The sequence below is a fragment of the Anolis carolinensis genome, unplaced genomic scaffold (assembly GCF_035594765.1).
Source record: "Anolis carolinensis isolate JA03-04 unplaced genomic scaffold, rAnoCar3.1.pri scaffold_14, whole genome shotgun sequence".
Classification (NCBI taxonomy): Eukaryota; Metazoa; Chordata; class Lepidosauria; order Squamata; family Dactyloidae; genus Anolis; species Anolis carolinensis.
In genome coordinates, this window is record NW_026943825.1 from 8,999,641 (window position 1) to 9,013,843 (window position 14,203).

General features: G+C 41.3%; 1 protein-coding gene across 1 annotated transcript; it reads right to left on the minus strand.

The window, feature by feature from the left end:
* Positions 1-4,259: 4,259 nt before the first annotated feature.
* Positions 4,260-9,926, minus strand: LOC103280827 (complexin-3). Its single transcript, XM_016997549.2, has 4 exons — positions 8,954-9,926; positions 8,632-8,784; positions 6,823-6,910; positions 4,260-4,951 (listed from the first exon to the last, which is right to left on the minus strand). Exons 2-4 carry the CDS (start codon positions 8,769-8,771, stop codon positions 4,745-4,747), a joined length of 435 nt encoding a protein of 144 aa, XP_016853038.1. The 5' UTR covers positions 8,772-8,784; positions 8,954-9,926; the 3' UTR covers positions 4,260-4,744.
* Positions 9,927-14,203: the final 4,277 nt, after the last annotated feature.

Genomic DNA, 14,203 nt, shown 5'->3' on the forward strand with positions numbered 1-14,203 from the left:
TTTACCTTATCTACCACAATTCCTCAATACTTTATTTCCCATCCCACCATAGTTCGCCACAGCAATGCGTGGTCGGGCACAGCTAGTGTGTGTGTGTGTATGTGTGTGTGTGTGTGTGTGTGTGTGTGTGTGTATATATATATATATACATACACACAATATAATTTACAATAATATATAATAATTATAACATATTGTATATACTTATAATATTCATAATATTGTATTGTAAAACAATATAATACTAATAATGCAATGTAATAATATTAATTATATATTATATTTTACATGTAATATTACTAATAATATTACGATATATTGATACAGTACAGTACAAGTATTATTACCAGTATTGTACTATGCTAATAATATAATATTGTATGTAAATTTAATTTGTAGCAAATGAATAAATAAATAATATAAAATATAATATAAAAATACAATAATATTTATTTATTTATTTATTTACAGTATTTATATTCCGCCCTTCTCACCCCGAAGGGGACTCAGGGCGGATTACAATGAACACATATATGGCAAAGATTCAATGCCAATAGACAAACAACATTCAGTTTTAGACAGACACAGAGGCATTTTTTTTAACATCTTCCAGCTTCATGATTTCTGGCCACAGGGGGAGCTGTTGCTTCACCGTCCATTGGTGGCTGTTCTTCCTCTTCTTTTCCTCGTGAGCAGTTTTATGGTGTTGTAGATTAGTTAAATTAGCCTCCCGCATAAAGCGTCCCTAAATTTCCCTAATTGACAGATTCAACTGTCTTTCAGGGCTGCTAGGTCAACAGCAAGCCGGGGCTATTTTTTTTTTTTTTATGGTCGGAGGCTTAGCCCGACCCGGGCTTCGAACTCATGACCTCTTGGTCAGTAGTGATTTATAGCAGCTGGTTACTAGCTAGCTGCGCCACAGCCCGGCCCACAGCGAGAGAACTGGCTAAAAATGCAATACAGGTGGTATATTACCCCCTATAAATAGTAATACATATTTACTACATTTATATCCCGCTCTTCTCACCCCAAAAGGGAATCAGAGCAGCTTACAAATCAAATGTGCATACAATTTGACTCTAGGACTCTTGCTCTGCAGTACTGGGCCCACGCATCAGGCAGGACACACGTTAGATTTGATCTTCAGCGTAGGAATTCAAGTGACCCAAGCCTCTATTATAGAGGTTCCATGGTCGGATCACTGTGCCCTGAGGGTCAGGCTGGAGCATGCCTACCCACCTGACAAGGGCACCAAGCCAATTTGGGCTCGCCCAAGAAGACTTATGAAACCTAGTAGGTTCCAGAATGCTCTGAAGGATCTGGAGCCTGTCAGCGACTCGATCGATGTGCAGGTGGACACATGGAACATCAGGCTATCCAATGCACTCGACGAGATCGCCCCTAGACGCCCTCTCCAACCCCGCCGAAATCGGTCTCCTTGGTTCACCGAGGAACTTCGATCGATGAAGCGGGAAAAGAGACGGCTAGAGAGCGTGTGGCGAGAACTTCATGACAGAGCTTTGAGATCAGCTTATAGGGCATTTATGGAGTCCTATGAGCATGCTATCATCGAAGCAAAGCGAGTATATTATGCCTCTTTGATAGCATCCGCCAGCTCACGACCGGCAAAATTGTTCAAAATAATTAGATCTCTAACGACGGTTCCTACCAACCCAAAAAGTGATGATCAGACCCCTTCAGCCGAGGCTTTTCAGAGCTATTTTGTTGACAAGATCTCACTACTACGCCGGGACCTCCCTGCCACAATTGATACAAGGAGAGAACTTGAGACTCCATGGCCACTTGCTGGGCCTACCCTCGACCAGTTCATCCCACTGGACGCAGAGGCTCTCGATAGGCTCATAGCTGCAGCTAGACCGACCACTTGCTCCCTCGACCCGTGTCCCTCTTGGTTGGTTAAATCCTGCTTGGAGGGATTACGTGACCCACTGCTGAAGATAATAAACAGCTCCCTGGAGCAAGGAGTCTTTCCAGAGGGATTAAAAGAGGCAGTGGTCTCTCCTCTGCTGAAAAAACCAGATTTAGATTGTTCGGTTCCCTCCAGTTATTGCCCAGTTTCAAATCTTTCATTTCTGGGCAAGGTGATTGAGAGGGCAGTAGCGGTGCAGCTGCAGCAGTTCCTAGACGATACAGCCGGACTGGATCCTTTCCAGTCCGGCTTCCGTGCGGGGCATGGGACAGAGACTGTATTGGTTTCCATCACGGATCATCTCCGATGCCAGCTTGACCAGGGCGGGTCGGTGCTGCTTGTGTTATTGGATCTCACAGCAGCATTTGACACAGTCGATCACAATCTTCTGACCCATCACCTTGCCATTACTGGAGTTAGGGGGACAGCTTTAAATTGGCTGGCCTCCTTTCTTCACAACCGTGGACAGCGAGTGGAGAGGGGAGGCCTGGTCTCTGAAAGGTCCCCTCTTCTTTATGGGGTGCCTCAGGGGGCCATTCTCTCCCCTCTGTTGTTTAACATCTATATGCGACCACTTGCTCAGCTGGTCCGAGATTTCGGGCTCGAGTGTTATCAATATGCTGACGACACTCAGCTTGTGTTAAAGATGGAAGGCCGACCGGATTCTGTACCCGACAATTTTCATCAGTGCCTCAAGGCCATTATTGGATGGTTACGTTCCAGTAGTTTGAGGGTGAATCCAGCAAAGACGGAGATCCTATGGCTGGGCCGACCGGGCAGTGGGGATATCCAGTTGCCAATCCTGGATGGTGAAGCGCTATGCCCGTCTTCACTAGTAAAGAGTCTGGGAGTCCTCTTGGACCCTTCACTGATGATGGAGGCCCAGGTCTCCGCCGTTACCAAAACTGCCTTTTTTCATCTTCGGCAGGCTAGACGGCTAGCCCCCTATCTGTCTAGGGACAACCTGGCTACGGTGATCCAGGCTACGGTCATCTCGAGACTGGACTACTGTAACGCCCTTTACATTGGCCTTCCTGTGTCGGTGATCCGGAAGCTCAAATTGGTGCAAAATGCAGCTGTCCGGCTCCTTGCGGGAGTCCCGATGAGATGCCACATAACACCAATCTTACAGCAGCTGCACTGGTTACCAATTGAGCACCGGATCACTTTCAAAGTGATGGTACTTACCTTTAAGGCCTTACATGGTCTAGGGCCGATGTACCTGAGGGACCGCCTCACTCCCTACAAACCCCAGAGATCCCTCCGTTCTGAGGACCAAGACCTGTTGGAAGTCCCCAGTTTTAAGACCTTGCATCTAACTGCAACCAGACGCAGAGCCTTTTCAGTAGTGGCACCATCGCTCTGGAACACCTTGCCACCTGAAGTCCGTGCCTTGCGGGACTTGTTGGCCTTCCGCAGGGCATGTAAGACACATCTGTTTCAACAGGCTTTTGAGTTCTGTTGTTGATGTTTTAAAAGGTGCTTTTAGGATGTTTTTAAAGATGTTTTTAAAGATGTTTTTAAGATGTTCTTTAAATTGTTGATTTTAGCCGGTTCTTGTAAACCGCTCCGAGCCCTAGGGGAGTGGCGGCATATAAGTTTGAAAAATAAATAAATAAATAAATAAATAAATATGTTATTAGCATAGCACAATATAAGCATTAAATTACTATATTGTACTATATCATTATATAGTAATATTATTAGTAATATTACATTTAATATATAATATATAATTAATATTAATATATTGTATTATTATTAGTAGTATAATATTGCATTACATTATAATATTATTATCAATATTATAAGTATATGCAATATATTATATATTTATAAATTATTGTGTATATATTATATATATGTATATAAAATTAGCATAGCATGTTGCTATATTATAATACAATAATACAGAATAATAGTAATATAAAATAATAAACATGATATAATAATATAATACACATAATATCATATATAATAATGTAATAAAAATAATAATATTAATTAATAACAATAATAATTATAATGATAATATAATATTCATAATATATAATAATAATAATATATAATAATAATAATAATAATAATAATAATAATAATAATAATAATAATAATAATGAAAAATTTGTATGTGTGTATGTGGCACATGGTTTTTGGAGCTATGAGTTGCCAAGTCCTTTCAAAATTAGGGAGGTGTCCCAAGCGAATTAAAAGAGAAGCCTTTAATAATTTATCTATACACATCTAAAGCCATCTGTGTGTACGTGTCATGGGTGTCCGTAATGATTCATAATGAAGTGCAGTCATTAAAGACAAAAGAAACACAAACTTTATGTAGCACGCCTTTAGTATGTATTATAAAACCAGCTTTGCGGATGCAGGATTAGTTCTGGGATTTTCTACCCCATCCCCAGCTCCTTGTCTAGGTCTTTGGCTTCCAGACTTTTGGCCGTTTTGCCGGACACTTTCCATCTTGTCCATCTCTTGTGTTGTATTTTGCTGCCCAGAAGTGGACACAAGGTTATTATTCCAGGTGAGGTCTCTCCAAAGAGTGGGACTGCAATTCCCTTCCGTCTCTAGATACTATATTCCTATTGATGCAGCCTAGAATCGCATTGGCCTTTTGAGCTGCAGCATCACAGTGTTAGCTCACGTTTGGTTTGTGGTCCACTAAGACTTCTAAATCCCTTTCACAACCAAGGCCGGCTGAAGGTCATCGGTGACCGCTTGGCCAGTTGAACTTGACCATCACTACACCGGAAAATTGTTGTTTTGTTCCGCGATTAGAGACGTTTGTATCTGATGGTGGATCTTTCACATGACGGGGCATTGCACCGGCCGCTTGAGGGACTCCACCGCGCTCTCGGCCGTGACCCTCAAGGAACTGAAATCTAGGCCGGACCAGGCGGAGAAGATGGAGCCGCCCTCCGAGGGGTCCTTCGGCTTCACGATTGCCAGGAGGTCCCGGGGGAGTTTGGCCTTTCCTCCGGCCGCTTCCAGTTGCTTCCTGTCCGTCCGGTTCTGTGCAGGGAAAGCAAGAGGAAGCAGGACGGAATTAACGTTGTGTCATTTGGTCTCACAATACATCCCTATAAGTCAGCAGCTAATCCTTTCTATCTATATACATCAGTCTTGTGGTTGTGTTTGAGCATTGCATATATACATCCCTAAAGACCAGTAGCTAATCCTTTCTATTTATATACTGCCCTCTTGTGGTCACATCTGGGCACTGCATACATACATCCCTATAGGTCAGTAGCTATAGGTCCATTCAACTTGAGATTTCCTTTTCCCATTTCGTAACACTCTGCATTTCGCCTGGGATCTACGAATTAGTCTCCTGTTTTTAACACTGTATCCTGCTTGTTGATTTTAATGATTGTTTTTATTGATGTTGATTTTTTTTACTGGGATAATTGTTTTATTGCTTTGTTACTGTTATTTGTTTGTTTTATCGGGCCTGGCCCCATGTAAGCCGCCCCAAGTCCCTTCGGGGAGATGGGGCGGGGTATAAAAATAAAGTTATTATTATTATTATTATAGGCCAGCAACTAAACCTATCTATGTATATAATGCCCTCTTGTGGCTGTATTGCAGTGCTGCATACTTAAATACCGACAGGCCAGTAGCTAATCCTTTCTATCAATACACTGCCCTCCTGAGTTTGCATCTGAGCACTGCATACATACATGCCTATACCAATATAAAGCAGTAGCGAATTCTTTCTGTCTACATACTCCCCTCTTGTGGTTGCATCTGTACACTGCGTACATACATCCCTATAGGTCAGTAGCTAATCCTTTCTATCTTCTTGCTGCCCTCTTGTGGTTGCATCTGTACACTGCGTACATACATCCATATAGGTCAGTAGCTAATCCTTTCTATCTACATGCTGCCCTCTTGTGGTTGCATCTGTACACTGCGTACATACATCCCTATAGGTCAGTAGCTAATCCTTTCTATCTACATGCTGCCCTCTTGTGGTTGCATCTGTACACTGCGTACATACATCCCTATAGGTCAGTACCTAATCCTTTCTATCTCCATGTTGCCTTCTTGTGGTTGCATCTGTACACTGCGTACATACATCCCTATAGGTCAGTGTCTAATCCTTTCTATCTCCATGCTGCCTTCTTGTGGTTGCATCTGTACACTGCATACATACATCCCTATAGGTCAGTAGCTAATCCTTTCTATCTTCATGCTGCCCTCTTGTGGTTGCATCTGTACACTGCGTACATACATCCCTATAGGTCAGTAGCTAATCCTTTCTATCTGCATACTCCCGTCTTGTGGTTGCATCTATACACTGCATACATACATCCCTATAGGTCAGTAGCTAATCCTTTCTATCTCCATGCTGCCTTCTTGTGGTTGCATCTGTACACTGCGTACATACATCTCTATAGGTCAGTAGCTAATCCTTTCTATCTGCATACTCACCTCTTGTGGTTGCATCTGTACACTGCGTACATACATCCCTATAGCTAAGTAGCTAATCCTTTCTATCTCCATGCTGCCCTCTTGTGGTTGCATCTGAACAATGCATACATAACTAGAGACCAGCAGCTAAACCTATATATGTATATAATGCCCTCTTGTGGCTGTTTATGAGCGCTGCATGCATACATACTAATAGGCCCGTAACTAATCCTTTCTAGCCATGCACTGCCCTCTTGTGTTTATATCTGAGCACTGCATACAGACATACCTATATAGACCAATATCTTTATGCTGCCCTCTTGTGGTGGCTTCTGAGTACTGCATACCTATACACCAATCGCTAACCCTACTTATATATTGTCGTTTTACAAACCAAACAAACCAACCAACCAACAAACAATTATCTTTTGATTTTATATCTATCGTCCATGGGGAGAAGGGAGTCCCACCTTGGGCAGCTGATATTTCTCCCGGAGGTGAGCCCTCATGGAGGCACGCTCCGCTTTCCGTTGCGCAAAGGCCGACTCCCGTTTGGTCCTGCAATCCGGAGGTAAGAACCGTGTGTTGGACATGAGACACGTCTGGGATATACATGTTCCAACCCATCAAGCCATGATGGGGCCAGGATGTAATCATCGTACGATGAGATATTCATTGAAAAGCTATAGCCAAATGTTTCCAGGCAGGAAACAATCAGGGCCAGCTAACTCCTCCCAACAAAGGATTCCCCCAGGCAGGAAGCAGCCAGGCTTTGCAGCTGCAAGGCTATTCCATGCTAATCAAGGTGGCCAATGGCAATGTATTTATGAATTTAGCATGAAAACATTGCAACATTTACTACAAAAACAATGATTACTAAAAGGCAGACTGCCTTGGATAATACAAAACCTTGGATAAGTGAAGCTGGGATAAGTGAGACTCTACTGTGTGTATGTGTGTGTGTGTGTGTGTGTCTATATATATATATATATATATATATATATATATATATATATATACTAGCTGTGCCCGGCCATGCGTTGCTGTGGCGAAGTCTGGTGGTATGGGAAATAAAAGTATTGAGGAATTGGTGGTAATTAAGGTCAAGGGTAAAGGTTTTCCCCTGACATTAAGTCCATTATAAATGGGTTACATAGCTGTGTGGAAGGGCCTTGAGTCTATACTGCCATATAATCCAGTGCAAATTAGATAATCTGTGGAAGAGGCCTAAGTGAGGCCTAACTCTGTCTGTCCCCTGGGCTGAGTGGGTTGCTAGGAGACCAAGTGGGCGGAGCTTAGCCTTCTAACTGGCAGCAATTGGATAAAAACAATTATTCCTCTCCCTGTAATTAGGACTTGATTTTTCTTTTCCTTTTTGTTGTATCAACCTAGAGGTGTGGATGATGGGTTGTGTTGTCAAATTTTGAGGTTGGAGGGCCTGTAGTTTTGTTGTTTTGTCTGCTGCCCTGATGCCATCACTCTTTTATATATATATATATATATATATATATATATATATATATATATATACTAGCTGTGCCCGGCCACGCGTTGCTGTGGCAAAGTGGTGGTGGTATTGGTTAAAAATTGTTGTATATTTTTTATTTGACGTTATTTGCATTTTTAAATTAATTTTATTGTAAGTTATATTTTTATTTATTATATTTTATTATTTTCTTTTAGTTATTTTCTGTTATTATAGCATTTTATTGTATTAATTTTTTAGAGTTTTTTATTATTTTTTATTGGGTTGCTAGGAGACCAAGTTGGAGGAGCTTAGCCTTCTATCTGGCAGCAATTGGATAAAAGCAATTATTCCTCTCTCTCTAATTAGGACTTTATTTTTGTTTTCTTTTTGTTGTATCAACCTAGAGGCATGGATGATGGGTTGTGTTGTCAAATTTCGAGGTTGGGGGGCCTGTAGTTTTGTTGTTTTGTGGGTTGCCGTGATGCCATCACTCTTTTATATATATAGATATACACACACACACACACTCCTTGCCCAGTTTTCAACAGACCTCACAACCTCTGAGGATGCCTGCCATAGATGTGGGCAAAACATCAGGAGAGAATGCTTCTGGAACATGGCCAGACAGCCCGGAAAACTCACAGCAACCCTGTAAAGAAGTGTTTTGCTCACCCTCATCTTAATAGCCTCTGACCCACATTTTCAAAACCAAAATCAAGGGTCTCATACGACTGCTTCTGGGACCCCTCATCTTAGTATGTTGTGATCCTCTGATCGGCATGTTCAAAACCAAAAACCGACACTTTCTTACTGTTGCTTCTGGGATCCCTGGGACGTTCGGTTGCGGCTCAAGAATCCCGGAGCGTCGGTCTCCCTCTCCTTGGGGACGTCCTTTGAGATGCAGCACATCAGTTGCCTGGCAGGAGCGCCCAGTTTAACTGCAGATCCCATGACTGGAAGAAGGCTGGAACACACAACGTGCAAGGATACGAAAGGCAACAGAACAAAAATATAATAGCATCCCTCCAAAATGATTTGAAATACTTGACTTGTCAGGCTTTTCCCCCGAGGAATCAGCCACAACCGGAGCCCGTGGCACAAGACTGGGACTGTTTTCCTTCCCGCGAACTCACCTGTGTGGGAACCTTTGTGTTTTCGGCCTCGGCTCCCTTCGAATGTCCCGGAAGGATGAGAGCTCTAGTTGTCTCAAGGTCTTTAAAGAAAGATCTGGAGCAGCGCAGTCTCAGGCTTTCCTTGATCCCGACGGGTGACAGCTGGGTGGGTGGTGTCTCATGACAGGGATGATGGCCACCTGTCCGTCATCGGGACGTGCCGATCACCTGAGACACACTGCCCCACTTGGAACTAGAGCAGCGATGGGCGAGCTTTTGAGCTTGGTGTGTCAACATTCACCAAAAAACCTGGCATGACTAGAGTGTGTTAATGTGGGATTTGTGTATTAGTAGTGTTTAAATGAAATTTTTGTCTGGCATGTATTGCATACAGGTTGCATCATCCAGAGTATGCTATAGTCTGTAAAGAGTTAATGACTGAGAAGCTGTGTTGACCTTGATGAGTGGCTGGAACCTGGGGAGTAGAAGTGTGTTTGTACATTACTGATTGCGTCAGTTGAGATCTTACTCTGTTCTAGTTTGTGTCTGCCTAGAGTGAAGGCCAAGCCTGCGTTCGTCTGCAATTCTGTTTGTCTTGTAAAGTAAAGCTTTGTATATACTTTTTAACATCGTTTCTGACGTCTCTTCGTTCTGCGCTCCATTGACAACATACAACTGCTGCTACGCTGCGAATTACTCTGACAGAGTGGTGTGTCACTTTGAGAAAAAACCCATAATTTTGCAATATGTATAGTTTAAATAACAAAAATGTATAATTGTAATATATAACTGTATTTAATAAATCAAAAACTATTTACTACCATTATTTCCATGTACAACAATCTATGGTACCTCTTGCAGTTTCCACGCTGATTTCTCTCTATTCTAGTTTCAATGTAGTCATGAATAATGAATAATATAATAGTAATAATATGATAATATACTACAATAATAATAGAATAATAATAGAATGATCTCTCTCTCTCTCTCTCTCTCTCTCTCTCTATCTCTCTCTCTCTCTCTATATATATATACTAGCTGTGCCCAGCCACGCGTTGCTGTGGCAAAGTGGTGGTGGTATTGGTTAAAAATTGTTGTGGAATTTTTATTTGATGTTATTTGTATTTTTTAATTAATTTTATTGTAACTTATCTTTTTTTATTTAATATATTTTATTATTTTCTTGTATTATTGTTAGTTATTTTGTGTTATTATAGTATGTTATTGTATTAATTTTTAGTGTTTTTTATTATTTTTTAGTGTTTTTTATTATTTTTATTGTATTATTTGTATTTATTTTATTTTTATTCTTTCATTATTATTTGTGTTTTTATTATTTTATTATATTATTTGTATGTATTATATTTTATTATATGATTATATTATTTTTATTTATGTTTTTTTAATTGTATTATTTTATCTTGTTTTTTTATTTGTTTTTTGTATTTATTTTATTATTTTTGTTTCTCTTTGTATTGGGTTGCTCTGAGTTCTGTGGTCTGCCTGGTCATGTTCCAAATGTATTCTCTCCTGATGTTTCGCCTGCATGTATGGCAGACATCCTCAGAGGTTGTGAAATGTGTTGTAACGAAAGCAAGTGGGGTTTATATATCTGTGGAATGACCAGGGTGGAAGAAAGAACTGTTGTCTGCTTTAGGCAAGTGTGAATGTTGGAATTGGCACTAAATAGCCTTGTAGCTTGAAAGCCTGGATGGTTCCTGCCTGCCTGGAATGAACAAAATGTGGCTCCCAGTATGAAAAAAATCTGTGAAATCAGGACAGCTAACTAAAGAACAGCACTGAGCAATCAGGGAATTCCAGACATGATGTCCTGAGGGCCAGCTAACATCTCCCAACAAAGGATTCCTCTCTGAAGCAGGAAGCAGCCGGGCCTTGAAGGTGGAAGGGCATTCAATGGCAATCAAGGTGGCCAAGTGGGACATTCACAGTCGCCTCAGACAGATCAGAGTTGTCCCATCCTGGATATCATTGCTGAGATAGAAATAAACATCCCACTTGCCTGTTTTCAAACAGATCTCATAGTCTCTGAGGATGCCTGGCATAGACATGGATGGCCGTTTGGCAGCAGAGAGGGTCGAGAGGGAATGGGAGGTTTAATCGGCTTTTCCTGAATCCCTTCTTATTATCCAACATATTCAGTTATCCAATGTTCTGCCAGGGTGTTTATGTTGGATAAGCGAGACTCTACTATATATCTTATATTATCTGCTTAGAACTGGACTATATGAGGCTTCTTCTACAGAGTTGAATAAAATGCACACTGAAGTGGATTATATGGCAGTGTGGACTCAAGATAATCCAGTTCAAAGCAGATAATATAAGATTATAAATGGGTTACATAGCTGTGTGGAAGGGCCTTGAGTCTACAATGCCATATAATCCAGTGCAAATCAGATAATCTGTATTTTATAGGCAGTGTGGGCTGAGTGGGTTGCTAGGCGACCAAGTGGGCGGAGCTTAGTCTTCTAACTGGCAGCAATTGGCTAAAGACAATTATTCCTCTCCCTCTAATTAGGACTTTATTTTTCTTTTCTTTTTGTTGTCGGAACCTAGGGGCAAGGATGGTGGATTGTGCTGCCAAATTTCTAGGTTCTGGGGCTTGTACTTTTGTTGTTTAGTGGGAGGGGAGGACACCATTTGTCTTTTATATATATAGATATACTAGCTGTGCCCAGCCACGCGTTGCTGTGGCAAAGTATGGTGGGATGGGAAATAAAGTATCTTATATTATCTGCTTAGAACTGGATTATATGAGGCCTCTTCTACACAGCTGTATAAAATGCACACTGAAGTGGATTATATGGCAGTGTGGAGTCAAGATAATCCAGTTCAAAGCAGATAATGTAAGATTATAAATGGGTTATATAGCTGTGTGGAAGGGCCTTGAGTCTACACTGCCATATAATCCAGTTAAAATCAGATAATCTGTATTTTATAGGCAGTGCGGAAGAGGCCTAAGTGAGGCCTAACTCTGCCTGTCCCCTGGGCTGAGTGGGTTGCTAGGAGACCAAGTGGACGGAGCTTAGCCTTCTAACTGGCAGCAATTGGCTAAAAACAATTATTCCTCTCCCTCTAATTAGGACTTTATTTTTCTTTTCTTTTTGTTGTATGAACGTAGAGGCATGGATGAGGGGTTGTGCTGCCAAGTTTAGTGTTTCTGGGATGTGTAGTTTTGTTGTTTTGTCCTAGGCCGAAATTTCATTACCCTTTTATATATATAGATGCAATGTGCATAATTCCCATGGAGTAAACAACAAAACCACTGGACCAAACACACCAAATTTGGCCACAAAAGACATTGTCATCCAATCAATCTGCATGCAGCAGCGTGTCAGCAAAAATGGCTAGGTGTGTCAGTGCTGACACGCGTGTCATAGGTTGGTCATCACTGAACTAGAGGCTCTCGGGACCAAAATACAGTAGAGTCTCACTTATCCAAGACTCGCTTATCCAAGGTTCTGGATTATTCAAGCCATTTTTGTCATCAATGTTTTCAATATATTTTGGTGCTAAATTCGTAAACACAGTAATTACAACATGACTGCGTATTGAACTACTTTTTCTCTCAAATCTGTTGTATAACATGTCTTGGTGCTTAATTTGTAAAATCATAACCTAGACTTTTCCTTAATTCCTCCTTATTATCCAAGATATTCGCTTATCCAAGGTTCTGCCGGCCAGTTTAGCTTGGATAAGTGAGACTCTACTGTAGCAAGCCCTTTGTCCTCTGAATTGATTCCAAATTCATGTGTTGCCCGTGTTGGGCATATTCATGGTTAGCGTTACGATTTTACTAGCGTATAGACCCAAATTTGAGAGTGGATTGATTTTGTCATTTGGGAGTTGTAGTTGCTGGGATTTATAGTTCACCGACAATCAAACTGTTCGCAAAGGTAAAAACCTTAAGTTGCAGAGTCAGCAGAAACAAAGCCCCGAAGTAATGTGGTAAACTTACTTTAATGCTGTAAAAGAAGCATAATGCAGGAACAAAAAACTCAGAGAGAGAGAATACAGGCAGAGTGCAAAAAATATATAAATGACAAACATAGCTCCACCTGTATCTAATTGATAAAGCTCAAGGTACAAGCATACTACCAGTTAAAGGTACATGAACATGAACTATATAATTTTGCAAACATTCTAATACTTTCAACACAAACAGCATTCTGAATCCCACCAATGATGGAATTGAACCAGTCTTGGCACACAGAACTCCCAACAGAGAATACTGGAAGGATTTGGTGGGCACTGACCTTGAGTTTGGGAGTTGTAGTTCACCTACATCCAGAGAGCACTGTGGACTCAAACAATGATGGATCAGGACCAAACTTGGCACCAATACTCAGTAGGCCCAAATGTGAACACTGGTGGAGTTTGGGGGAAATCAACCTTGGCATTTGGGAGTTGTAGTTGCTCGGATGTATAGTTCGCCTACAATCAAAGAGCATTCTGAGCCCCAGCAATGATAGAATTGGGCCAAACTTGACACAGAACTCCCATGAATGATAGAAAATATGGAGAGATTTGGGTTCCTAAGAGCATAAGAAATAGAGTCTCACTTATCCAACACACGCTTATCCAACATTCTGGATTATCCAACGCATTTTTGTAGTCAATGTTTTCAATACATCGTGATATTTTGGTGATAAATTCGTAAATATAGTAATTACAACATAACATTACTGCGTATTGAACTACTTTTTCTGTCAAATCTGTTGTATAACATGTTTTGGTGCTTAATTTGTAAAACCTAATTTGATGTTTAATAGGCTTTTCCTTAATGCCTCCTTATTATCCAAGATATTCACTTATCCAACATTCTGCCGGCCCGTTTATGTTGGATAAGTGAGACTCTACTGTATATAGGCCACGTCGAGTGCCATCTCCCACGAATTGGAGCATTTGCTGAGGATTTTGCTGTCCAAAGCAATCGGTCAGAGGAGTGCTCCGGAGGGGCTTAGGCAGGGCTTAGGCGGCCGTAAGCGTGAGGGACTCTCAGGCCAAGGGCAAACGAGAACAGGTGGTCACTGGGCTTCCACCTTAAGCTCCTTACAGCAAAAGTAGGGGACGGGCACGGACAAGAAACACACCATCACAGCAACACTCATGAAGCCCGTGGACAGTTTCAGCAGAAAGGAGGAAACCGTGAAAATGAACACAATCTGGATCCCAGTATTAAAAATACTCTAAAATCAGGAGAGTAAATAAAGAACAACACACAAAAACAGGAGAATTCCAGGCAGGAAACAA

What these genes read in the sequence shown, in the direction of transcription:
- LOC103280827 (XM_016997549.2), bottom strand. Translation starts at nt 8,771, where the DNA reads ATGGGATCTGCAGTTAAACTGGGCGCTCCTGCCAGGCAACTGATGTGC. An exon ending in CAGGGATCCCAGAAGCAACA is followed by an intron (nt 6,911 to 8,631) that starts GTAAGAAAGTGT and finishes TCCGGATTGCAG; the next exon opens with GACCAAACGGGAGTCGGCCT. An exon ending in AGAAATATCAGCTGCCCAAG is followed by an intron (nt 4,952 to 6,822) that starts GTGGGACTCCCT and finishes TTCCCTGCACAG; the next exon opens with AACCGGACGGACAGGAAGCA.